The following is a 27677-nucleotide window of genomic DNA, read 5'->3' as shown; positions in this document are numbered from 1 at the left end:
ATCTCGTAAAATAAGGTGTGATTTAGCAACTTGTCTATTTAAAGTTAAAATGGAAAATCAATCTTTGGTGGGGTTATTTACTTAATAATATGCAACCCTTGATGTGGGCTTTATTTGAAGAGTCCCACGTGAGAAAGCTTCTGGAATCACTGGCATAGAGACATTATCTCACGCATAATTCTGGCGTTTATGTTTCGGAATAAATTTAGGAAAGTTGACTGACAGCCAGTTTCCCCAACTCTTTATTTGTTCCTTCATAATATACAGTTTGTTTGCCCTAAGGCTGGAAGTTTGTTAGTTGTTCTTTCCACACTCTTATTTAGTTACTCATGGTCATGCCCTAACACCTCTTCATTCTCTTGTCTACATTCACAAAGGTAATCACCGTCAATAAAGCCACTGCAAGCTCCGACAAGCAGTCTCTGAGCTCTGGCAATCTGTAATAAAACATATCATGCCTTCATTAGAGTTATTTGCAGGTTTATATCTGTGGGTGTTTTTTTTATTTGCAGGTGTATAATCTGAACAGAGACAACCAGGCTGAAGGCTGTAAGTAGCTTTTAATTGGTATCAATGAACTGTTAATTCAATGCTACGGTATTATATAAGAATATATCTTGCTTTCTAAATTGGTAGGTTTAGTGTTAGATTTTAATTTCATGAATGCTGCATTTAACAATCTCTAAAATAGTAGTTTTGCCCACTGTTTGTATTTTTAAATGCTTATAATCAAAGCTCATATTCTTCCTCAGTATTTATTCTGCTTGTCTCCATCTCCATCAGTGGCCCAGCTGGATGTGATCGGGTTCAACGTGATGAAAAAGTTCATTTATGCAGTGGACACTAGAGGTACAATGTCTACTCTGATTTTGTTTTATTTTCTTTATTTTGTGTTTCATCTGATATTTGTATTTCCCACCACAGTGGCACACCGGAAAAGCTATAGACAGTCTGCAGCAGTTTGCACTATTCAGTAAAGAATATACACAGTATACGCCAAAAACGTAAACATACAGTATAGACATGCACTTAAACAACAAACTAACAGCCCTTTTCCTTCACTAAAAATAAATAAATAATATATGTAACGTGAATAGACGAGTAGTGTCTTACAAATCTGGTAAAGGCAAAATGATTAGTTGGTAATCAATTCATCAATCATCATTAAAAAAAAACACATTTTTAAAACGACATATTCCAACAACATCTGGGTCAAACTGGTTTGGTAAGTTGTCTAGTCTTTACAGACTTTTCATCTGAAATGTTTCCATCGAGCTTCACATGTGCATATTACTCCCTTTTCCCTCTAACGGCTGCATTAAGAGCATCTATTATGGAACTCACTTGAGCTTTTTACCGCTTAACAGATGTATTTACATTTATATGGTATATAATGATGGCATCTCCAAGCTGCTAGAACTTTTGTTTCTCTCATGGACATTTATGAAAATAATATTTATTTAATATGATGACTTCAAACACTTGTTTTTAAATTCAGATTCTATAAATCGTCCTAAATAAACCAACCAACCTTGGGTTTCTTGAAAGGCGCTATATAAATCTAAGCTATTATTATTATTATTATTATTATTATTATTATTATTATTATAAATACCTTTCTCAGATATGGTTCCTATTGTGAAACAAGAAGGCTTAGCTTAGCTTTATCTTCAGTTAGTGTAAATGCATCAAGTGTACAATACTCAAATTATTAACTTTGATGATCAAATTATATTATGTTATGGTTAATTTAAATACGGTAAAAACAGGAAGTAACCTCTCTTCTCCTCTCCAGGTATCGATGATCAGGGCTTGTACAGAATTGTTGGCGTAAACTCCAGAGTACAAAAACTACTGGGCCTTGCTATGGGTAAACTCAGAAATATAACAACACTATTTATTCTAAATAAATATGTCTTCCCTTCTTTCATTTAATCAGTCTATGTTTTTCTTATGTTTCACATCAGATCCCAAGACATGTGCTGACGTGGAGCTGGAAAACCACGAGTGGGAGATCAAGACTATCACAAGTGCTATCAAGCACTATCTTAGGTTCGTGTGAAAAGGGTTACAGACATGTGGAAATGGATTGTTCACTTTATTCAAAACACTGAATTATTTCTCAATTCATTGGAAATTGCAGCACTTTTCTCCTAACTCAGTATTTTTGATAATTGCATATTGTTGCTTCAGTTTCTGCCTTAAAAAAAATAGAACTCTTGCCATGTTTCACTTTGTTAAATTATTTGTATTTCTTTTAATTTTCTTTTTTTTTGTATTTCCTTGTTAAGCCTATTTTATTCATTTAAAGGGGACCTATCATGCAAAATGCACTTTTGTACGTCTTTTATACATGAATATGTGTCCCCGGTGTTCCAGGGAACTCACCAAGTGTCAGAAAACACAACCCTCTCTATTTTCCTCCATACCCAAATCTCTAAAAAAGGGGCTGCAACGGATCTGATAAAAACTGATCCAGATTTGAACACTGTCCTGACGTCAGGACAGTGGCGCTACGGCTATTGGGCCAACTCCACCAATCAGGAGGAGGCAGCCACGGCCATTGCCGTTCGAAAGCGCTGGAGACGCTGTAGTATATATGCCAGGCCAGTAGGTGGTGCTGTTGTCACTGAATCTGCCCTTGCAAAAACAGAGCTAGAAATTGTCAAATTGAGTAAAATGAGGCATGGCTAAAATGCATGATCTGTTTGGTATTTAAAAAAAATAAAGTATAAATATGCCTTATATAGGTATGGTCCTACACTATATTATTCAAATATAGCATGATAGGTCCACTTTAAGAAACATACATTTTCCCATAGAGGGGGTGTTCATTGCACAAAGGATCCATAAAACTTAACAAGTAGATCCCAGGTCTTAATTGCTGGTCATTTTATAGCAGTTGATGGTTAAATTCCTTCCTCCTCTTTAAGACAATGCTAATGAGCAAAGGATCAGCACTGAGAGAGGCCAGGAATAGGCAGCTAAGTAGAAGGAGAAACACATTAGGCAAAGAAAGGAGTAATGGTGTTCAAGCTGCGCTCAATCTACTCTACCTGACTGAATACACACACACACACACACACACACACACACACACACACACACACACACACACACACACACACACACACACACACACACAGGAACACACAGGAACACACACACACAGGAACACAGGTCAAGCCTCATTGAAAACCAACAGGAGTAATAACCCTCTTAAGGCAGAAATGATAAACTGATGTCCAGCTGTGCACCCTGGCATGATGGAGATAAAAGACGTGAAGGAGAAGATGGTTAGATGTGTTCTCATCTAGAACTGTCCATAGTTATAGATTTTTGGTAAAAATTCAATTTTCCCAGCTGAAATTCTGCCACTATGTTTCCAGAGTGCTGCCCGGACCTCTGATGACGTACCAGTACCAGAGGAGCTTCATCAAAGCTGCCAGTGAGTCTCATTCCTTTGATGTGTCTTATTTGCCTCTCTCATGTAGGTTCATTCAGCAGAATATAAAAGAATCCCTCTTGCAGGTTGAGGTTCTTTGATTCCCGGTGAACCATATAAAACTCTGCAAACAGATTCTAAGACGACTTTGGAAAAGCAAATAAAAAAATACAATAAGATAATACAGTACATGGAGAGCTAACCACAAACTGCTCAACCGGAGAATCCTTAAGTAGCAATTGGTTTGTCATTGATTCAAGACTATCCCATGTGTATGAATAGATTAAATGGATGGATACTTGAGACAGGAGTACTTCTTCTTTGCTCTCCCAATGAATGTCAAGCAATATCTTCAGGCTCCCTCCTTATCTTATTTTAGAAAAGAAAAACATATAAAGGTCATATTACATGTACGAGAGGTCTGGACTTGCTTTTAAACCAGTTACAAATAGATGATTAACCTACTGAGTTAAGAGGGCACCCACTGCGCCACCATGTTGCCTCTGTCTGTCCATTTGCTCTTTCAGCTCAGCCCCCCCACTGCTTTTTGTCATGTGGGGTACTCAGTATCTAATCAACCTGCTGTGTTACACAATATGTATAGGATTATAACCCATAATTAAGGGGATAAGCCTGCGAAGCTGATGTAAAAATGACATCCTTTTAAAAGATACATGTTAGTTTGTGTACTGAGGTTTTGTTTGGTTAAAAGGAAGCTGCAAAATATTGCAAATGATCTTTCTCCCCCTGTGTCATATGTGTGGGTTATTGAGTCAGGATACCACATTTCATTTTCTAAAAACGCACAGCTGTCTTAAAGATGGATGGCCTACATTTTTTAACAATCACTTCAGTGTATTCCATTTTTCTATTTTGGCTCCTAGGTGAAATGAAATAATAAACCCTTAGAAGTTGAATTGACTCTTCAGAACAGAATGTGTTTTTTTACGTTTTTTCTGTCTGTCCTGGTTTGATCTTGTTTGGTTTATTAACACCTGATTGACCTGGCTTTGTGTGGTCTGATCCATTTTTGTGTTTTTGCCGTCTGCTCCATATTGATTTGTTTGAAAATTGAGGTGCAGTTGAGTCTAGTTTTGTCCAGTCTGATCTGCTGTGTTACAGGATGCGTCAGTGACCTGTTTTCTTACTTTGGCGGTAGCTAAGCCTGTAGAAGCTGAGCTGAAAGGGGAAGGAACTCCAGGAAATGACCTTATTTCTCTGGCAACACTACCAGGAAATGGCTCCACATTGAGGCCAACTGGAGAGAAAACTAGTAAAGGGTGAAACCGTGTCTATTAGGAGAGAGGAATAAAGCGTGGCAGTGAAGAGTATCAAAGTAGCCGGTTTGATACACACTTGGACCACCCATGCTATAATGCGTGTATTCATGGTTTTGATATAACCATAAAATCTAACACATGCTTGCCAACTATTTATAGACGTTTACAGATTTATATCTTTCATCTCGCACCAATTCTTTCCTTCTCTTTAACTTGCCCCTCTGTTTTTCCTCTGCCGTTCATCAGCTGCTGTTTGTGTGGGTGTCTGCATTTGCATGTTATGAATTAGTGTGTTCATACTGTGCAGAATGTGCTTGCTTGTGTGAGTATGCTTTTGTAATTTTCCAAAGCAGAATAAGGCAGAGGCAGCGGGGTGTTTTGAGGACCGTGTCCTCGGCTGAACCCCCTCCCTCAGCTCTTCCCTTTCACCTCCCTCTTTAACATACCCTCCCTCAGCTCCACCCACCACCCTGCTGGCAAATCTTCTCTTCCTCCTCTAGTTTCCTCTTGGCTTACTGCCCTCCCATGCTAATCTGGTTTAAGTATCCAGTTTGAATGGTGTGCTTAGTATTTTGTAAGGTTTGAGGGTCAAACAGCAGCTGTATTATTTTCTGACAAGCACCTGATGGGTGCGTCAGGATAAATAATATTGTTTTAAAAAACAATTCATCATATTTCCTAAACTCTCCAACAGTAACAGTCATCATTTAAATGTAATTGATTCTTCTCTTGTTGTTCCTATGCTCCTAAATACATTTTCGGAGCACTGATTTGCATCACGAAAATATAGACTTAAAGAAAAGTACTAAGAGGAGGGAGTTGAGTGCCACCCTTTTCAGATACCTGCTCTAGGCATGTGTCAGCAAGAACACACTTCTTAAATGTTACTCTTATCCTCTTCTCTTTTTTAATCTCCTTTCTCTTTTTTTCTTTCTAATTGTACTCAAAAGCTGGACCACGTTTCATCAATTCTGAATTCTGAATTCTCTGACCTAAACTAATGCAAAGTAAGACATTGCAAGATTAATTTCACAATGCAATTGTAGTCGCCTACTTCAAGCAGTTATTGTGTGTTACTGAGTATGTATGCAGGATTTTAACTTCTCTCTAAAGGTCTCTCATTCCATTCTTAACAAAAGTATTTTATCACCTTTTGAGAGTACAACCTATTTCTTTTGACAATGTGTTATAGTTTGCAGTTATCTCCATTCGTATGAAGACACAACCTCATTATTCTGGTCGTTATCCAAAGCTAATGACCTTAAGCTAGGATTGGTATTTAGATAGACCTGTAAATGGAGAGCATGCTTATGCTTTACACTTAGCTCCCTGTTCACCTTGAATGACTCCTGCTGTACCTAACCACACTCCATATTACCATGTGTGTTCCCTCTTCTGTTTCTCAACATCTAAACGTCCTATGCTTTTGCGGAAAAGACTGATAGCTTAAAGTGGACCTATCATGCTATATTTGAATAATATATTGTAGGGCCATACCTATATAAGGTATATTTATACGTTTTCTTTTTCAAAATACCAAACAGATCATGCATTTTAGCCATGCCTCATTTCGCTCTATTTTGCTCTCCTCCACCCTGTCTTTGCATGCGCTGCAGCTGACCACGCCCCCCTGCAAAGGAGGGGGCCGAGTTACGAGCGTCATGTTACCATGCTGTTACCATGCCACGGCAACCTCTCATTCCCCTGATAGGTCAGCTCCTCCGTCCTGACGTCAGAGAAATGTTCAAATCTGGATCAGTCTGTATCAGATCCGTTGCAGCCCCGTTTTTAGAGATTTGGGTATGGAGGAAAAGAGAGGGTTGTGTTTTCTGACACTTGGTGAGTTCCCTGGAACACCGGGGACACATATTCATGTATAAAAGACGTACAAAAGTGCATTTTGCATGATAGGTCCCCTTTAAGTGACGAGGCTAGCATTGTTTCTTGCAACAACAAACACTGTCGTCAATAATTTAACCGCATTGTGTTCATAAATGGATGAGGTCAGTGTTGTGTTGCTCCTAGCCAGGTGGTGTTATTTCAGCCTGCTTCTTAAACATTATGTTTTTTCTCATCTCCTGAATAATAATTCTGATCATTTTTTCCAATTATGGTCAGGCAGTTCCCGGAATGTCTTTGAGTTTCATAAGAAACAGATTACATGATACTTTCATACTGAAAGCATACACCTGTTGTTTAATACAACGGCACTCGCACTCAATCCGAAAGGTTTGATGCCAGTTGTTTTAATGAAATGCTTGCTTTACAGTATTTACTAAGCTTGTCAAAAAAACGTTGTTTTGCCCGCAGCTGCTTAGAGCAATGTGTTTCTTTTGTTGATTGAAACTATGTCTTTTGCAATATTGATTGATTTCATTGGCCACTTAGAGATGCAGAGGATCCACAACATTGACATATTATCACCTTATGATGTGATAGAGAGGAGAGTCTTAAAGTCATTCTCTGTTGGTTTGTCTCTTTAAGCAAACCTTTTTTTTAATTCATGTTAAAACAAGAACACTGATGAGTGAGTGTGGCTTTAACGAAAATGCTAGCTTTCACAGTTGGAAGGGTTTGACCTTTATTCGCTTTGAAGTATCTTTATGCTCCAGATGAAGTAGGATTATGTGATCTTTTGTTCAGATTTTGTTGCAAATCATCACAAACTCAGTTTGCATCCACTCAGTTTATATACAGGACACTGCTCTTAAAAGGGTTACAATAGCAATATATCATTTGTGTCTTTTTTTAAACTGTACATGTAGATGTTTTATAGTATGTTTATATGTGTCTAACCCACCAACGTATGAATTCAAGCAGAATGCTAGAGACCAGATATAGAATATACTGCATTATGCTGCATAGACCAGGTGATGTGTAGATGATGTATGAATAATGAACGTTAGAAAAAAGTGAAACGGGTGGTTGAGCTGGAGTCAATCGACAGTCAGCAGATGTGGCACGCCTCTTGATGTAATGCACGCTTCATTTACTTTAAGTGGATGTACATGTAGTACATCCACTTAAAGTAAACATGTAGTTTGCTTTCCTGACTGTAAACGCATTTACTCCATACATAATCCAAATCCCCTCATCTCATGCTTAAGAGATGCACAGATGAAGTTTTGATGAAGGGAGACCCAGACTTGTTTTTTCCCCTGTCTTTTTCAGACAAGAAAAAGGTGTCATACTGTCATTTGTTTCAAGCTAAACAGAAACTGTCTGCTTACTGCAGCTAAAGAGGAAAAGCAGGTTACATGTGTTCTGAAGTGGCATTAACCTCTTAGTGCCGTTTGCAATATTTAAACCCTTGACATCAAAATGAACATGTTCAACACCTGTCCATAGTTTTTTTTAATAATAAGGGAGGACATGCATGAACTGAACACGCATGTGTGTGATTACATATGTCTCAAATGTAACTGTATTCAGATGCATGCACCCCCACAGGATGTTATAAGACAAAACATGAAGACTGGGAAAGTACTTGAAGTCCATGAATTTGTCTGAAGGCCTGTAATTCAAGGTTGGAGAGAAAAAGTGGCTTTAAAAGGTCCCCTTCTGTGTTTTATGAGATGGAGGCTGCAGTGATAAATTACTTCCGCTTGGTGTTATCACTTATGACTCAGCACCATAGCTACTGCCTACAGAGTCACATCCTACCCATGCGTTACAGCCTACGTTTTAAGCTTGTCTTTTGTTTTGTTTTTTTACTCGTCACAGCTTCTGGTGTATGTGCTTTTAATATTTCCATGTAAATATTTCCAAAGCTCTATCCACAATCACATTTTTGTCTTCCTTGGAAATGAGACACGTTGTTACCAACAAGTCTCTCTTGGCAAAATTATTTCAGAGACTAATATAATTGGAAAATATATAATAACAAAAAAAAGCACTTGAATTCTGCATTGAATTTCATTCTGGATCAAATGAAAACATTTTTACTTGTATTAAATGTATGTTTTCCCCTGTAAAGCTGATATATGAACACATTTCTGAGTGTGCATTTAGTGGATTATAGTTGAAGAAAAGGAGTGTGTGCTTGAGCATAATGTGTGTGAATAGGATGCATAATAGGGAATAATGTTTGTAACTGTTTGAATGGTTATGCATATATTTGAAGTTATGCATCTTTGTGCAGTGAACGTGTGCATAGAGGCGTATGTTGAAGGTATTTCAGAGAGTGTGTGTGAGTGGTCACATGCTTTTTAATTGTCTGCATTTGCTAAATAATAAGTGTGTGTAAGGGGCCCTAAGTAGTTGGTCTCTTAGTATCTGAATGTTGCTTTGTGTATTAAATACTGCTTTTCAGCTCTGGTTTTGGTTAGAAATGTGTGTACGTGTCTGTGTGTGAGATTCTCTTACATTTGCGAGTGTAATGCCTGGCGCTGACAGCCAGGGCCCGAGGGTTCATCTAGAGCGAGTCGGCTGCCATCTCTTAATCGACTCGCTATGCAGCCATGAATTATTGTTGATCAACAACAGGTCTCTCTGGCCGCCCGTCTATCTGTTTGCCCTGCATGTCTACCTATCACCAGGACACACAGATTTCCCACTTTGTAGCCTTGTTAAACACTCAGTAACTAGCTCTCCAATTGCTTCTGACTCAATCACTCTGCCTAGTCTCTGAAGCTGTCTGGGTTTCCTCCTATAAAACATTTACAAATGGACTTTCACTCCATATTAAGAGAGTTACAAGCGCTTTCTGTGAAACTTGCATTCAAACCTAAAGCACAAGGCTCGTATTATTCTAAATGTCTGTAATTGTCAACAATTTTAAAGAAAAACTAAAACAAAAGATCTGTTAGTCTGTCCCTAAATAGCTTCTGCCTTATATAACCTCTCCAATGGGTTCATAAGAAACATGGTCTTTGAAAACTGAAATTAACTATGTACTAATATCTGTGGAGACCTCAGTCTCAACTGAATCTAATACCTTTTTTACCCAAGTCCCTTTACAGTACATGTCTTTTCTTTTCTAAGCAAATGTTTACAGATTTCATTCACATAGAGTATGGTATACTGTATGTGCCTACACATTCCAAATGTCTATGTGTAAAATGTGTTACTGTAGGCTTGAACTTTGTACCAAGAATAAACAGTCTGGTTGCATCGGTGTAGTTAATACTTTGGTTTAGTGTTTTTTTTCTGAGCTTTTGTTCAATGAGGGGTTACATTACATTTCATTTAGCTGACGCTTTTATCCAAAGCCACTTACAATTACCAATTACAGGGACATTCTCCCTGGAGTAACTAAGGGCTAAGTGCCTTACTCAAGGGCACACTAGTGGTGGTGTTCCAAGCGGGATTTGAACTCACAACCTTCCGATCTTCAGCCCACCTCACTATCCATTAGACCACCACTAAGTTAAGGTTGTTATGTCTTTAAAAGTCTCTATCTCTGTTTTTTTTTTTCCAGAGTTGGACAACCAAGAGGCCCGGGTTACAGAGATCCATGCCCTGGTACATCGGCTGCCCGAGAAGAACAGACAGATGCTGGAGCTGCTGATGAAACATCTGTCCAAGTAGGTGGAGATTTCCCACATGGACTGCAGTCAATCACTTTGCTGTAAATAGTGGAGACCTTGTTTCACCATGATTTCATTTGAGGAGTTGCTATGTAGTGTTAGCATGTCTCTCTCATACCCTCTTCTCTTTCTACATCTCTGTAATACTTCCTGTCTTGATTGTTGTTGTTTTCCATGAAAGACAAGGATTAGGGCTCTGTGTAATCCCTTCTCCACAGACATTAAGACAGTGTCCTCTAAAATTAGAAACTCCTTCAAGCAGCCATTAGGCCAGAGCTATTTCTCGACTTATCCCTTGAAGGTAAATAAAGGGTAAACGGTCAGGTGCAGGTCCTTCTGAGGATTCCAGGAAGCACAGACGCTGCCATGTTCACAGCCACGAAGTGTCCACTTATTTCTTTAATTCGCATCTCAAATATGTATCCTTAATAATAAGTTCAAACTGGGTATAAATTCAGTTGAAAAAGTGTACCTGTCAGACATTAACTTGATTCAACTTTAGTTGAACTTGAATGAAATGACTTCCCACTGGAATAAAGCCATGATGCTTTCAGGGTTACTTACATATATGTTACATAGTTTATCGTATGGGTTTAAAGTAGGGATGTCCCGATCACCTTTTTTTGCTCCCGATCCGATTCCGATCATTTGATTTTGACAATCTGCCGATACCGATTTTTCCCGATCCAATCTTTATGCAATGCATTAAGAGAAAAAAAAGGTAACCGATAACGGCTGGTCATCCAACGCGATGAACTCGGCTATCTTGGCTGTTATTTTTTTGGCCATGTGTAACAGTGAAAACACTGTTCTGGGGCAGTTTCTCTTTCCTTTTAAAAGTCTCTGAAAGTGTCGGTTGTTTCAGTGCCGTTACCTGAATGGCCGCTGTGTACTCGTCGTGTCGTTGTTGGTGTTTGTTTCTCAGGTGGCGTATTAGATTGGTCGTGTTGAACGTAGCTCTGTTCTTTCCACCACGCGGATCCTCCGCCTTGCAAACTTTGCATCTGGCTGTTACACTGCCTTCACTTTCAATTTTATAGTACTTCCAAACTCCTGACATTTTCTCTGTCCCGACTCCCGAGGCACCAACTGAACGTAGCCTCTCGTTAGCTTACTGCTACTATTAGACACTGCGCCCTGCCCACTCTGTTGCCAGATTTGAGAGAAATAAGCAACCAGGTCTATGAAAACAAGCCCAAAAGAAGCAACACATACATGATGTTGTGTAATTTTAAACCAAAACTAAGGCCTCAGGATGACTTTAAGATGTGAACATGGTCATTTTTGTTTTGTAACATTCAATAAAATAAAAATATTTTATAAAAAAAAAAAAAAAAAAATCCTGATCCCCGATTTTTTTCTCCCGATTCCGATCTTTTTAAAATCACGTGATCGGCTCCGATCCCCGATCACGTGATCGGATCGGGACATCTCTAGTTTAAAGGTCTTTTGACAAACTACCAAATCAGTGCTTACTTGGAGAAAATAACATGATACTAACCAATTGAGCTGATTAAAATGTAATGTTTTGCTTGAGGACATCTCAGCAGACCTGATACTGAAAAGCACTCTGATGTTTAACAAGTTTAACAAATCAGTTATTTTCTTTCTGGGTTTTTCTCCCAGAACTTCAAAACCCACAGTGCTGCACATAGAAAAAATTCAACTCTATGAAGAAACACATTTGTGACTCGACAGGATTTCTGTCTGTAGATTACATATACACAAGCTGTTGCAGCCCATAAGATAAAAAGCAAGGCATGCCCAGTGGGATTATGTGTAATTATTCCTCTAAAGCAGCTGACTGGCATTGTATTTGAACTCCTAACCCCTATCTAACCCCTCTGGCTATATGGGACTTTTCCTCAACAGCATAGCATCATATAATGTGCAGCAAATGTGACATCAGCCACGTTTAAAAACATGTAGGCGAGCGCAAATGCGATATGCTGATTACATAAACATCTTGACCACGGCTTAGTGCATCACATCTGCCTGTGGTCATTATCATTTTCACTGGCTTATAGGTTGAATGGCTCATTCAGAGTGAACACACCTCAGCTCTCAGTCCAACAAAAATAATGCATTCTGATACAGGGCTAAGAAAATAAGGATTTCCCATTTTCCCCAATTATAACGTCCCCTCGGGCTAGTACTGTTAACCAGCTACTCACTTGCCCAATCATGCAAACGGTAAAAATACAATTAAACGCATTGTTGTTTATTCCAATTATCCTGGAAACAGGAGTCTAGTTTGGCGATGTTGGAAGTTGTGGTTGAAACTCCAAATTCATTGACTGAAATAAAGATAAAACATTTACACAATTTGTATAAGGGCAGGTAAACGTAATTTTCTGACGTACGTTTCAGTTTTCTTTAACAATGTTCTGGATAGTGTGTTGATTAAAGTTGATGGCCATTTGAGCAGATATTTGATGTGCTGTGGAACTGTATTGTTCCATAAAGGTGTTGTGATATTTGTAAATGCTACTCGCTTACTCTCTTCTAACCCCCCCTCAACAGTGTGGCCAGTCATCACCAGCAGAACCTGATGACCATCGCCAATCTGGGCGTGGTTTTTGGGCCAACTCTGCTTCGCCCACAGGAGGAGACGGTGGCGGCCATCATGGACATCAAGTTCCAGAATATTGTGGTAGAGATCCTCATAGAGCACCATGAGAAGGTAAGATGGAATTTGAGTGTGTATACAATGAATAACATAAGCAAAAGCAACTGCACGTGATTTAAGTTTTAATTCATTAATGCTTTGTCAGGGGAATTGACTTGTATGTAATTGTGAATTCAAACAACACGCTATGCACCCAACTATTTATAATTGAAAACACCCGACACCTGCTAAGTATACGCAATAACTGTATATACTTAAAATCCAGTTATTATGAGATCCAGCTTATTGGCAGGACAAGCTGCGTACAAATGTCACCATGGAAACAGAAAATTCAACATGACGGTTTCAGACCCTCGCATTTTACACAAAAATGATTACAGACACACAGACAAATAACACATATCCCACACCCTTTTAAATGCCTGAATATACACACATGCCGGATAAGTGTGTGTTGCAACAATAACACACACACAGAGACAGCACTGTCCATCATTCAGACCTTACAGACAGCAGCTCTATCTAGTGTAGTACAAGATGTGATGGAGCAGGTCTGAATCTTTCAAAAAATGTCATCACGTGTCACTGTCTCCTATTGTACACCTGCAGAACAATCTGAATTTTGACAGTCTGCACCTCACATTTCTGCCCTCTCTCCACAAAAGAATGATAAGATCATTTTTTCCGACATTTTGTCTGTTTTGCTTGCTGAGCCTGAAGATTTCATTTTGGTGTTGACAGTATTGAAACGATTTACTGGAGCTTTGCGAAATGCTCATGTACTGTACTCAAACATTTGTACGTTTTATGAGATCCAAATCAAAACATCAGATCCAGGAAGTTGAAATGGGTTCCAGAGCTATCTAATCCTTTTTGTTCCTCTTTTTGCCATCTAAAGTGAAGTTATGGGTGTCAACCTTGCTGATAAAGCGATGACGGATGAATGCGCATTGGGATAATTAGAAAAAATAACACCAACAGCCATATTTAGTAGCAAGACATGTAGATATAGAAATCTAGATAAATCTGCAGAGTCAAAATAAATTCCACAAATTGCAATCTGTCGATTCTGCATATGTGATTATTGGGAAAATAAAAAAATGTTACACAGCAACACACAGTCTTATTGCTATGTTTTATGTGGAGTCTAAGCTGCAAAGTTTCCATTGGCATGAATCCAGGAATTAATATTAGATACTATTGTTCCAGCTTCCAGTTCTAGAGTAAAATGAGTCATAGTACCACTGGTGGTTTAGCAGAACCTTATATTGTGCAATGATGCTTTTTTTTGTTCATATATTCCATCATTTCACAAGCTTGAAAATAGTTAGCATGGATATTCACGTGATTACACTTTTAATAACCTTGTGATTAATGCATCTGCCTTTAATCCGGTCAAATAAGCCACATGTATCTGCAGTTGCATATGGGACCATAAATTGCTTGATCGCAGCAGCAAGAACATGGTGTAGTACTTTTCAGTGGCATTTTTTATTGTAGTTTATTTCTTTGTACTTACAACTGCCTGTGTTGTTAATGCAGATATTCAGGGACGTGCCGACTCCTGCAAGCGGTCCGACAAACATGCAGCTCAACCTGTCCAGGAGGAGAAGCACGGAGAGCAAAGCCCCGTCCTGCAGCGAGAGGCCGCTCACACTCTTCCACACACCAACACATTCTGTTAAAGGTGAGCTGGACCACATAATATGCCTAATTATAAATAATTAAATAAATATACGAACGGTTTTCCTCCCCTTAGTGGTTTTCTTTGAGTTAGCTCACAATATGTTTGGTTATGTACGAGACTAAGAGAAAACCGATTGGCTTGGAATCAGTTAGCCTGTATAATCAGAGGGAGGTTAACAGTTGTATGAAGTAGCCACGCCAGTATAAAGTTGCTACTTGCGGAAAAATGGGCAACATGTTTTGAATAAAAACACCACGGACTTTGTGAACCTTTCTGTGTTCTTGTAGGTGAAAAGAAGAACAGTATTGCCAATGCCACAGTCGCCGAGCTGCAGCAGCCGATATCCTCCACGGTGAACTGTAACAGCAGCAGCAGCAGCAGCAGCAGCAGCCAGGGCCGCACCCCGAGACACAGCCTGACCAGCAACGACGGGGAGCAGGACGCCCGGCAGATCAGACCCAGCTCACTGTGAGTCATTATTAGTAAATTCATCATTGTGAATGAGATGTTTAGGGTAGTAAGCACAACTGCAATTGCACACCTATATCCAAGTGTACATGCAATTACACCCGCACAACCTACCTCACATATTTCACCTCATGGGGGCCAAATCTGCCCATTCTGTGTATTTTAACAATTTATGGGTAATTAATGACACATCAGCAGCTTTGTATGTGTTTACCATTTACACTTCATTTTCTACTGCCAGAAACATTTTCTGTCCTTGTTTTCTGTAAGCTGTGGTGAAAGTGTGTGTAATTGTTGGAGGAAATGCTTTGGGATGTTTCGGTCCACAACATCTGCTTTAAATCTTTTGGGATCTTGTAAAAACCCAACAGATTTGTCCAGTTTAGTTTTTTCTAATAGAATGAAGCTCAAGTTGCTTTGCATCAACAATCGAAGAAGGATGAAAAGAAAATAACCCATTAAGAAAGAACATAAAGAGAAATCACCATAAATAAAATACAAAACAAAAAATAGCTAAAAGCTTTACAGCTTCACAGATGTTTGTGAGTAGGGTTGGCAGAGAGTTTGGACCCATTTATATATAGAGAGAGAGAGAGGCAGGTACAAATACAGTCACAAGGGTTCAAGGAATGAGGAAGGAAAATTCACAGGAATGCATGAGCACATATACACATGTTAGCATATTGAGCTTACATTAGCAAAGCAGACTTGTGACTGGCAGGTTGTCGGTGTAAATCCCAAAAGTATCTGGGAAACATTCCTAGAAAGGAACTGAACTGCCCCAACAATAGAGGCTGTGTCTACTTCCCCTGAATTAAGGGAATCTGAAATAAAAACAAGTACATGAAATTCCATTTACATGCACGCACATACCTGAATCATATCGCGCATACATAATCTACTCAAATAAGTTTGAAATAGGATAAAGTACCTGGCATGTATGTCTTGGATCTATCTTACACACTGTGTCTGGCCCACCGTTTACATGACTGAAACCAAAGACCAACTTAAACAAAAATATTTTGACTGTCAGAACAAGCACCTCCATTACGTAAACACTGGACACACACATGCTTTTATTAGTTTATTATTAGCAGGGGTAACACACCCCTGCATATGGAATTCAATGCAACGTGAGGACAAACAAAAGACATCATGGGATCTTTGGTGTTGACACTTTGTGAGATCAAGAGAAGATACATACACTACCAATCATCTTATTTACCGACAGATTCCCAAGTACAGCCTGCAACCATGACGATGCTCATCAACACTGATTACCTCTCTTCCTCTGTGTCTCTGCTGCTACTTTCACTCTCCTATATTCTTTCCTTTGCCACTGTTAGAGCTTGTTTGTTGCATCCAGCTTGTGTTTAAATGCTCACCTCTAGATGTACATTCTCTGCCACTGTTATATCTGTTTGAACATCAACCACACTTATACCTACAACCTAACCCATTCAAGTAATTCCCTCAGTGAAAGTTGCATATCTAATGTGTGGATTTTGTTTTGATCATCCTAGAATAACACAACAAAAACGATAATTGAATATTTTGTAGATAATATTGCATCTATACCTTCTATATGTTTTACCATGTGTATATCAGACTGAACACTGAGTAGTAAAACCTGCAGTTAACAGTTACACTATTTTTATTATATTTTTCCTCTAGGCAAAATTGTCTTGGGCTTCATTTTGCTGCAGATCAGCCCTAATTGCAAAAGCCAAGAATAAATATACAGAACAAACAAGTTACACAGTTTAGTCTGAACAACATTTTAATCGCGTGACCTTAGTCCTTAAATAGTATAAACGACTTAATAGCCGTGATCTGTTATATTTCATTCTCTGTAATATCACTAATTACAACATTTAGTGAAATGTTCCTATAAACCCCTTAATAAGCAGCTTATTAGATGGTTATTAGATGGTGATTAGATTGCAGTTTGAACTAGATGGAGAAAAAGGAAACACTTTAAATGCCAGGTATATATCCACTTAATGAGGTGTTTTGTTGTACTAATAGGTAAGGACACAGTCATCTGTGTTGCATTACTTGAATCAAAATCAGTTTTCACCTAACAGTGTTGCAACAGATAAAGCACTGATGAACATTATGTCATATTTAACTGAAAGAGATATATAAGAGCATCAAAAGCAACTGGAGACAGGAAATCATTTTTCAGAAAGACTTTCCATTATGAGTTGGGCACCTTATGATCCAGGGAATGATATGTTCACAAGCTTCTATCGTTAAGCTCTGCTTTTTTTTCCACTTTAGGAGATGCTTTTATTGAGAGTGCCGTCCAGTGTTATTTATGTTGTGGCTCTATTATATATAAATTGTATGTATGTGTGATAGAGGCAAAACAGATTTACCTTCATTTATTTTGCTCCCTCCAATTTATCGTTAACTTCATACAATTTCTCAGATGGAAAGCCTTCTTTTCCTGCTAATGGATCTTGGCTATATTTTTACATGAGTGAATTTAGAAAAAAAAGTGGTCAAAAATAAATCAGCTCGGTGTGAAGAGACAGAGCTGAGGATCTCATTTTAGATTTAAAGATAGAGCTGTTGGGTGATTTCAGGCTGTCAACAACAAACCACAATGATAACACCACACACTACAGAATAGAGAAAGCTTTTCTCTAAATCTTTTAAAGAAGTCAGTGATAACCCAGTTTGAGGAGTAGGAGTAGCTGCCAAATTAGATTTGGGTAGATTGTGCCACGTTTTCCTTTTAGAGCAACAGTGCTTCATGATGTGCGTCATCTTTGTAAGTCGTGAGATGTTGAAAAATCCATAATAATAATTTTGATCTCTGCGTAGTACAAAGACTAATAAATTGCCCTGGGAAGTTAATAAAGTTATAATGTTGGTCATTGTCCAGTAATAGGCCAAACTCTTGCCCTCAAGTGTCCTAAATCTTATTAGCAAATTAGATGAAAATGGTTCCAACTAATATTTTGTTATACATAATGGTTATTATGTGGTTTAACTGCTGTACATCATGGAACTTCCTATAATTTAACCTTTAAATCTATTTTAAATGAAGAAAATTGGTTAAAGGGGGCAAACAAAAGCTTTATCTGATCTAAATGTACTCGCAGGTGAAGAGGAGATGACGACAGATTATTAGAAACAGGTTTAACCTCATGTTTTGAAATGCTTTGAAGACATGCTAACACACACGCACACTAGGCCCTAGCAGATCAGTCAGTTTGACAGCAACCATGGTTCTTTTGTTTAGCAGTGGAAATGAGATGGAAATGGCCACATACCATTCATAAATAATCATAATATTTGGTCGAGTGCAAGGTATGGATTTTCTAAATATATTCTGATTAGGATAAAGAGCCTTTGTTTCTGGACAATGTATGAAGTCAAGTGAAAGGCAAACTAAGGTCATGCATTATGGGTGGGGCCTTATCTTTAGTTTTTTGAGCTTCAAAGTCAAGATATATCAGCCTATGATGCTCCAATGTTTATTTATTTTCATTATATATATTTTCAAGACATTTTCATAGAAGTAAAAATACTCTAATTGCTTGCAATTCATTTACAATCCCTGCAACAACAGTTGTGTATTGGGAAAGGATCAATACTCCACTTTCAAACAATCTTCTTAAATTTGCTAAAAGATAATCAAGATCTGATTTATCTAAGCCCATTTACAGAATAATTTGTAAAAAAAAATCAACAATCAGCAGACAGAGTTACGGTATGGGTAAGTCAAATCCGAGCCCTACCATGTTTTCTCAATCTCCAAGAACCAGACGTAACAGGTTTCCAAGAAAACAAGCCTGTACCCTCATCACAGACAAGAGAGAGGTACAGAGGGCGGAGGTTAACAAGGAAGTGAAGGAGCCCCACATTCCCCTGAGACAGATGCACTTTTTTTTGTTTTGACACCTGGATTACGGGTCAGCGTTTTCTTGTCATGTTCTTTAACTGTTTTGGCTGGAAAATTCCTGGAGGACTCACACCTCTTTCAAAATGTCTCTTTAAGGTATCTCACATGCAAATCACATCCACATGACTCTTTGTAGTAATGCAGGAAGAAAGTTAATAAAAAAACGACAACTTGGACAAAAAGTCCAAATTGGAGAAGAGGCTAGTGAGCTACAGAAGGATGAGTGAGTAGAAGTTTACTGACTGACCTCTGAGTCCATCATGCACTGTGAATAATATGATAAATATCACGAGTGAAACCATGTTCCTGACCTTCGATCTGATGTACTAAGGTAAACGCATAAATGTCAAACAAGTCTCTTACCGTCTTCCCTGCTTTTCACGGGGAAACACTGTGAATTTTAATCTTTTCCTCCTGTTTTGTTTGACATTTGAGAGAAAAATCCAACGAGAAGTGATACAAATCTAAATAACTAATGATACAAAAAAAGGGAACTCTACTGTACCGTCTATTGGGGGGAAAAAAATCATGAAATCATCACAATAGATATAGATAGCTATAAAAACGCACATACATGCAGTCATATGCAGTGCCAGTCACTACTGCTTGAGCTAATGACCTGCTTGATCATATTTTAACACATTTGCATAATATGTTTCCCTTTTTCTTTTCATGCCACACAGCACAGACATAACACATCCCTCTCTCACACTCTTAGATCTTTAGATATGACAGTGAGTACTGGAAGTCACTCAGACAGGAGTCAACTCAAGTCTAAAAGAGATGTTAAAGCTGCAACCCTGATAACACTGGATATGTTTGATTTTGCCTGAGACATTAAGATCAGAGAAAGTTGTTGGTCGACATTTTCTGATCTCTGCCTTCTTCAGCAGCTTATCCTCTCGTCTGCATCGCTGTAAATATAATGTATCGGTTATGATGCCCTGTACCACAAACAATCATCACAAGCTGCACACTCACAAGTCTGGCTATTTCACAACTTGATCTGTTTGAATGAGGATAACGATGCCATTTCAACCTCTAAATGATAACGAATAAGCAGATTAATTAAATAGCAAGCCTAATTATTTCAACTGATGAGTATAAAACAGCTGCTTTTGCCACTCATTGATTACAAATTCTCCACTTTTTATTTGTTCCTAATTACCGAAGCTTCCGTTTAGGACATTCAACATTTTACAGTAAATATGTAATATTAAAAGCTTTAGTATGATACATATGCAAATAGGCTTTTGAGTTGCTTTCATTGATCAGGACAATTAAGAATAACTTGAATTAATAGGTAAATAAAAAACTGTATTTTGGTTAAAGAAGAACAACTCACAGCTGCAGAGTGGTGAGTATAAACATGTGTCTATTTATGTTATGATGAAACTTTGCCTGTGGTGACATTAAACATTTAGGAAGATTTCCGAATCAGAATCCACTGTGTTTAATGTAGAGTTTTAGGTATGTGCAAACATGCAAGACATTTGAATTAGAGTTTGCAGTAACTGTGAAGCAGGGAATAGTAGGAATAAAAGCCCAAAGAAAATGGTGGTTATTTATTTTGGGCATTTAAAGTAATAGTGTTCAGCTGCACAGATGAGACGGTGTCAGTGCTTCATAATGGCTTGAACTCCATAAGTATTTATGATACTACAGATGAACCTTCAGCACGCCCATATGAAAGCAGCAGCGTGTCTGTTAACCAACCTAACTTGTCCAACCTCTTTCCTGTCATCGGTATTGCTAGAATATACAGCTCATCGCTTTCACTGTGTAAATATTGATGTGATATGGGGGCTCAATGGTGCCTCTGTGACAACAGTAGAAACTAAAAGTCACGATGCTCACTATTAAAATATTTCAGAGCTATTTGCACCATTGTCAAAACTTGATATGTGGGGGTCATGCTAGTTATGCAGATGTATTTCTTGAATGGCCTTTGCACAGTAGATGACACATTCCTTTGTAAAGTGATCTTCCCAAGGTTGTAAACCTTAAATGTTTGTGACCTTAAAAAGACATGTCATGTGTCACTCTAAAAAGAGTTACGATCAACAGGAGAACTGGCCTAGTTGAGGACTTTAAGAAGAATCGCATGCCGTTGTCGCAGTGCGGCAACTTATATAACTTTTTAAACTATATTTATGTCATCAAAAATGAAACTCTTGGTGTCATATTGGTGGCAAACATTGTTTTTCTCTAAATGGAGGTAGTTGTTTTAAGTGTTAAGATTGCAAGAATGGTCCTCATTGCCTACATTGTCTTCATTTTAGATACATGCATGCATACATTTCGGCATATTTCGTAGTTTCTTTGTGTACACTTTGCATGTTGTTTTTTGCAGGGAGTGTATGTCGTGTTGTAGCACAGTGAATAAATGGCCTGTTGGCAAGGAGTGTATGTGTAGAGAGATAGGAGATTGGTTGAATTAAATGAGCTGCCATATGTGCTGTGAATATCACAGCCAGACTGTAATCACTTCAAACAAGTTGATTCACTCTCTCTTTTGCCTTGCCTGCAGATATATGTGCGCCTTACCTGAGAACAGAGGGAACTTCATTCAAGAATACATAATTGATTTATAAAATCAATCAAAGTATAGTAGATTGTCAGCTAGAAATCATCCCTCCTTGTCTCTTTGAACAGCTCCGCTAAAGGGAGAAAGAGAATAAGAATGGGTTAGAGGGAGATAAATGGAAAGTAAAGAAATTGCAACAGAGGAAGCAGATGACAGAGAGAACTCTGACAAACGAGCAGTGAGTGACAAATGGAGAGAGAACATGAATCTTTAAGACAGCCACTCAAACTGACAGTTTAACATTTAAATAAGGAAGACGGCACAGTCTTTTATTGTTTTTGTTAGTCTAAAATACAAAGCAAATGTCATTAAAATGAAATTCAACACTTGAAAAGAGCTACAAGCTCAAGCTACATTGCTAAAATGTATTGACTATGTATTATTGGCTGAAATATCTAGTCATATTTACCTAGTTACCATCCATTTCAGACACCAGTCAGAGTTCCATCTGACTTGAAACAGTATAAATGATGAGATGTCACACCAACAGATTCAATTTAGATAGTCAGTTTATAATTTTGACAGTGTTCAACCATGTACAAGAATAAGTGTAAACTTCTAGTATCTGTGTGAAACGTTGAGAAGCTCCAAAACAGCCGCTGATGGAACAATGTGTTGAAATACTTTTGACAACTGCTGTTTCGAAGGTCATGAATGAACTTTCCATCTCAAATCCATCACTCTGTCTGTTTCACTTCACAACACATGATTCCACTGCAGAGTTATAGCCAATATTTATCTTTTAGAGTGCATTGTTGGCATCAGCATGTTTAAAAAAAAAAAAACGTTCCCAAAGACAAACCGACCATGATTATCGCAAATCTTGCCTGAGGCTAGAGCAGTGTTACTATGGCTACCACATTTCATTCAAAAAAGAAATCCATGCTATCAAAAAGGGCCCTGATGTTCAGAGTGATTGATACAAAAAACACTAATGCCCTGATCCACCTACTGTATGTATTTGGTGCAACAAAAAAACAACCTGTGGATTTGTGAAACCTGTGTAGTCAGTGGTGGTGAGGCAGTGTCGATGAGGTGTGGGTGTACTGTTCCTTTATCGCTCTGGTGCTCTTCTTTATGACTGATTTTTCTAAGTAAGCTGTGTAATAACAAACAAATGAAACAATCAAGATGACCCTCTTCCTGCATAGTCATTTCCTTTGCTTCTTTTTTTTTTACGAAGCCTCTCAGTATTTCACCTTCAGCATGTGATGGAAAGTTCATTGCGTGTCATTCCTGATAAGTAAACAGAAAATGTGTGTGTGAGTGTGTGTTAAATTCAATAACTGTAGAGACACTCTTACCTAAGCTTGGAAAGAGTCCCACTAAAACTCTGTGTTATTACAGTAGATACATTAAACCAGTCTTTATATTATTTGACCATGTTGGTCCTGTTGGTTTGATGAAACATGTCCCCTGTGATTACAGACTGTGAAATGCAGCAATTAGTTCATATATTGCCCAGGTAACAGAATCATGTTGGGATCAGTACAGTGAATTTTTCTTTTGTTTCGGCTCTGGAAGCTCAAAGGAATGCACTGTTTTTCCTAATAATGGTTATTAGCCTTCATTTAAAGTTGTTATTTCAGTCAGGGCTGGAGCACATTAGGCTGCTCACATCACCCATTGAGAGCTATTAAGGAGTCAGTTTCTCCTTGCAGCTAAATTATTTGGGTTTCGTTCTAACCAAACTATGTGGGAGGTCCTCTCTGCTGACTTGTCATTCCTTCCTTGGGTGCTGGAAAGCTAATACGGGTAGACTAAAGAGAGAAAAGTAAGAAGGTCAAACCCCTCAGTCACATAACATATCTTGAAACATGATGTCCAAATGAATATCTAGTTAGTGAAAATAGCTTTCCTTTGTTTTTACAATGTCAGAAACATTTAGTAATGAACTTTATGGCTCATTCATTTAGATATATTACTTCATCTTTGTCTTTTCATGTGTTTCCAGGTTGAACCCAAAGAGTCGTGGCAGCATACCAACCAGGTAAGGAAAAGACCTCTTTCATCTAAGACATTTTGGTCAAAGCTGATTTTAGTAGTCAGTATAATATTTTCAATGCTCTAAATATCATGTTTTGTGTGTATGTGTCCATCAGTGCGATGTCCCCCAGCCCCACCTCCCCCCGCTCACCCTCCTGGCCCATGTTCTCCGCCCCATCGAGTCCGCAGCCGCCGTCCTCCGCCTCCAGCGACTCCTCCCCCGTCAGGTTGGTCCCCATTATTTGTGGAACGGTTTAATCAACGCTTTTCACGAATCAACGGAAATATTTCCCAGCAGCAAAGGTTTGTGAGTGGTTGCAATATATAAGAAAGGAAAGGGAAACATTTCTTAAAACACCTTCCACTTGCACTTGCGTGAGAATTTGCTTATATGGTATTTTTTACTGAAGAAAGTGTTTTATATTCATCATCCCTGGGGAAAATGTTCCAGTTTACAGATTCTAGAAACAAACTCTTTAACCCTTGTGTGGTGTTCGGGTGAAATTGACCCGATTTCCATTTTCAATGAATACAAAAAAATATAAGGATATTTTCGTTCAACCTGAAACTCAATTATTTATTGTGAAGGACATGTGGAATTGTTTTAATTTTTTTCCACTTATGAAAAAATGCCCACCCGCATTTATGTCCTTCATAAGAGGTTCAGGTCAATCTGACCCGGATACAATACCAGGACAGACAGAGAAAAACACACAGAAACGCACACACACGCACACACACACACACACACACACACACACACACACACACACACACACACACACACACACACACACACACACACACACACACACACACACACACACACACACACACACACACACACACACACACACACACACACACACACACAATTGTATGCATAGAGAAGCTGTTTGATCCTGTTTTCCCTTGATCTTTACCCTTTGTAGTGTGTACACAAAACGATCCTAGATCATTATAAACATTTTAGATCTTCCAGAAATGTATAAACATTTTACATTTTCTCGCACTGTCCCCCTCGCACCTGCATGCCGGAGGAGGGACTAAACAGAAACATAACCTCACATTACAGTGTATAGTGCAGAACTACAATTATCTACCAGCAAAATGGCCAAAAGATATTCTGCTCAGAAAGCCTTGGAGCTAATAATGGATGAGAGTGAGTGGAATGCATTAGAAGAACACGGTGAAGTGGAACAGGAAGACATTTCTGAAGATGAGGATAATGTGGAGGTAAACTCAGAATTTGACAGCGAATTGGAAGATGAACTTGACTCAGAGCCAGCTGCTGGAAGACCCCCACAGCCAGCCGCTGAAGGACCCCCACAGCCACATTAAAAATAATAAACATTAATGAAAAAATGTTTAATTTACATTTGTCCTAGAAAAGCATGAGCAAAATGTAAACCCAGTTTTTATTAGTGTATTTTTTTTAACATAAATTACATTTTCTATCACAAAAAACAATGGACACTTCCATTGTTAAATTTGATCTAGCAAAGAGTATTTTCAAAAACTAATATTTAATTTATATTGTTGGGGAATGAGTTAAAGACAATATATATAAGGAATTGTGCATGTTGAATTTAGTTCTGTATTTTTTTTAAACCCTGAAATACGTCCCGGGTCAATTTGACCCGAACATTACCAAAGGGTACGAAATGTGAACATAACACAAGGGTTGATGCAAGCGCTTATTGACGCGAGCCTCTTTGCTGCAGCAGCGTCCTTGAACAAGACTTCCTACAAGCTTTTAGCTTTCCTCATCATATAGTGGACCATGACCTCTGAACTTCTCAAATGAAAAGAGGGAATTGAAAAGCTGACTCCTCGTTGGATCAGTATAGCCATACAGCCACAGTAGAAACTGTGTTTCCAGTTCCAATACAAACCTAACCACAACCCAGTGGAAGTTATCTTAATGTGTGGTAAGACCCTGATTCCTGATAAAGCTACAGGAATATACTGTAAAAGAGAACACTTCCTTCAAGTCTGACTCATTGTTAAAAATGTGAAATAGCCATTTAGTACCTACCAAACAGTTTGTAAAAAGTAATCTGCTGTGTGGTTTGAGGGTCTAAAGTAGGCTTTTTTTTCAAACTGAAAGCTGTTTGTTTTTCCCACTCAATCACTTAATGTCTCACTCTCTGACTCTGATGTCTCCAGTATAACCGGCAGGAAGGCTCGAGCGCTGTATGCCTGCAAGGCAGAGCATAACTCTGAGCTGTCCTTCATCGCTGGGACCATCTTCGACAACGGTGAGTAAAGCTCTGTACTTGTGAGCAGAAAGGACAAAATGTGTGCTGGGGTTGGCAAAGATACAAAATACATGCTGTCAAAACAACTGGTCAGGGGGTTGAAGCTGTGTTTAAAGTAGTAAAGGGAATTTGCCTGCACCATAATCCCCTGACTGCAATCTTTTGAATTGCTCTCTAATAGTTTTTCCTGTAGTTAAGTGTGGTTGTTATGTTGGAGGAAAGAAGAAGATGCACGGAACAAAGAAGCTTTTTAGTCGATAACTTGATAATTACTGGGAGCTGAATCCATAGGGTGTAATACATGTGACTGTTTGCAGTGTATTTTCATCCAACACCTGGTTTTAAAATGAGCTTGGATGTGCAGTTGCTCTGATTGTTCACTTCTCCAGAGAATATTAGGGTCTGGCAAGCAGTCTTATGAGTAATGCAATTGCTTTTGCTTGCAGCCAAGCACTTCAATTGTTAAGGTATAATTAGTCATTTGCTTAGTTTTTTTGCAAGAAAATATGTTTATGAAACACACCTGCAAACACACACACACACAAAGGAAACAAAAACGTTTTGAAAATATTATTTCTATTTTCCATAGGCTTCCTTTTCCATATGCTTCCTTTCCTTTTTCTTCCCTTTCCCCTCTGCATAGGCAACTAAATACAGACATTCCCAAGCCCCTCTCTAGCCAAGTTTCAGCCCCTCCAAACTATAAATCACATTTATCTCCTCACAGTTTTCTTTGGACTGAATAACCTGATGAAGTCTAGTTCTGTGCAAATGTAGGAATAATAAAACTACTAATGCGGTACTTACAGTATGTTGTAATTTCTTATCCGTACAAAAAATATATTTTTGATTTCTGTCTGTCCTGGAAGAGGGACCCCTCCTCTGTGTCTCTCCCTAGGGGTTCTTCCTTTCTTCCCGTGGATTTTTCTTGTGCGCTGCAAGGGTCTAAAGACAGAGGGTGGCGTTTTTCAAGCTGTGAAACCCCCTGAAACCAATTTATTATTTGATATATTGAGCTAAATAAATAAAATGTGATTGATTTATAATGTTGGATTGATTGTTTTATGCTGGTTCACTTGGTGTCGTAAACATAAATGTTGGAACTTTACCATGGTCTGTTGTCTTGCAGGCAAAATCTGTAGGGAAACAGACACATACTCGGGAATGGTAGAAATTCCCTTTTTTAGTCTGTCCATTTGATATATGCTCTCTCAGCTCCCTAAATAGAGTGCGCTGCGTCAAGGCTATTGAGGGTTATTGTAATGCAATGCAGTGTCATCGGAGCCATTTGGGTCAAGATGTGACCTTGGGGACATGTTGTCCCCGAGAGGCATCTCAACCCTCCGGTCCGGTCATGGCTATCCAAGGACGGCTGTCCACACGGATCTCCAACAGCAGCCTCATAAGCCCCTTTTAGCATTCATAAGAATACTGTTACAATAAGATGTATAAAATGTGTTTATCCTAGTTGTTTTACAGAATATTAGCACCTTTTTTATGCAGCTGAAGGAAGACTTATTTGGTCAATATTTATTGCAATCTGACAGATCCATAATAATCCAGAACAGATCAAAGCTGTGTGCACAGACACATGTCACGTTTGGTGTCTTTCTTTGAGGTTTTCTGCAGCTTTGTGAGTTTCCCTTTGAGGACAAATGTGGTGGTTACTTCTGCAGCGATGGTTATATCACTTCCTGTGTTTTAGCACTACCTAGCTAGAGATCTTTCTTTTGTTTTGATCTTTTTCAGAACATTTCAATGTATATTCCACAAAAAAAACCACCTAGTTTATCTATGTTGCTTCCTCATTATCGGGTGTTATTGTAGTTCATACAAGCCAAGCTTTGCCCTTTCATTCAATACTTAGCTAGTTCTCACCATCATCTACTG

The 27677-nt window shown here is 38.5% G+C and overlaps 1 protein-coding gene across 2 annotated transcripts in view; it reads left to right on the top strand.

Moving 5' to 3' along the window:
- The window catches only part of LOC117490309 (rho GTPase-activating protein 26-like), a 75466-nt gene that overhangs the window by 45465 nt on the left and 2324 nt on the right, over nucleotides 1–27677 (top strand). For both annotated transcript variants that reach the window (XM_034140004.1, XM_034140003.1), the window contains 12 exons: nucleotides 513–549; nucleotides 784–849; nucleotides 1796–1870; nucleotides 1968–2052; nucleotides 3390–3448; nucleotides 10145–10250; nucleotides 12777–12936; nucleotides 14425–14569; nucleotides 14857–15037; nucleotides 23495–23530; nucleotides 23643–23753; nucleotides 25696–25787. In XM_034140004.1, coding sequence (XP_033995895.1) covers nucleotides 513–549; nucleotides 784–849; nucleotides 1796–1870; nucleotides 1968–2052; nucleotides 3390–3448; nucleotides 10145–10250; nucleotides 12777–12936; nucleotides 14425–14569; nucleotides 14857–15037; nucleotides 23495–23530; nucleotides 23643–23753; nucleotides 25696–25787 — 1153 coding nt within the window. The remainder of the gene's footprint in view (nucleotides 1–512; nucleotides 550–783; nucleotides 850–1795; nucleotides 1871–1967; nucleotides 2053–3389; nucleotides 3449–10144; nucleotides 10251–12776; nucleotides 12937–14424; nucleotides 14570–14856; nucleotides 15038–23494; nucleotides 23531–23642; nucleotides 23754–25695; nucleotides 25788–27677) is intronic.

The sequence above is a fragment of the Trematomus bernacchii genome, unplaced genomic scaffold (genome assembly GCF_902827165.1).
Source record: "Trematomus bernacchii unplaced genomic scaffold, fTreBer1.1, whole genome shotgun sequence".
NCBI classification, from domain to species: Eukaryota; Metazoa; Chordata; class Actinopteri; order Perciformes; family Nototheniidae; genus Trematomus; species Trematomus bernacchii.
This window is presented reverse-complemented; position numbering and strand designations above follow the sequence as displayed.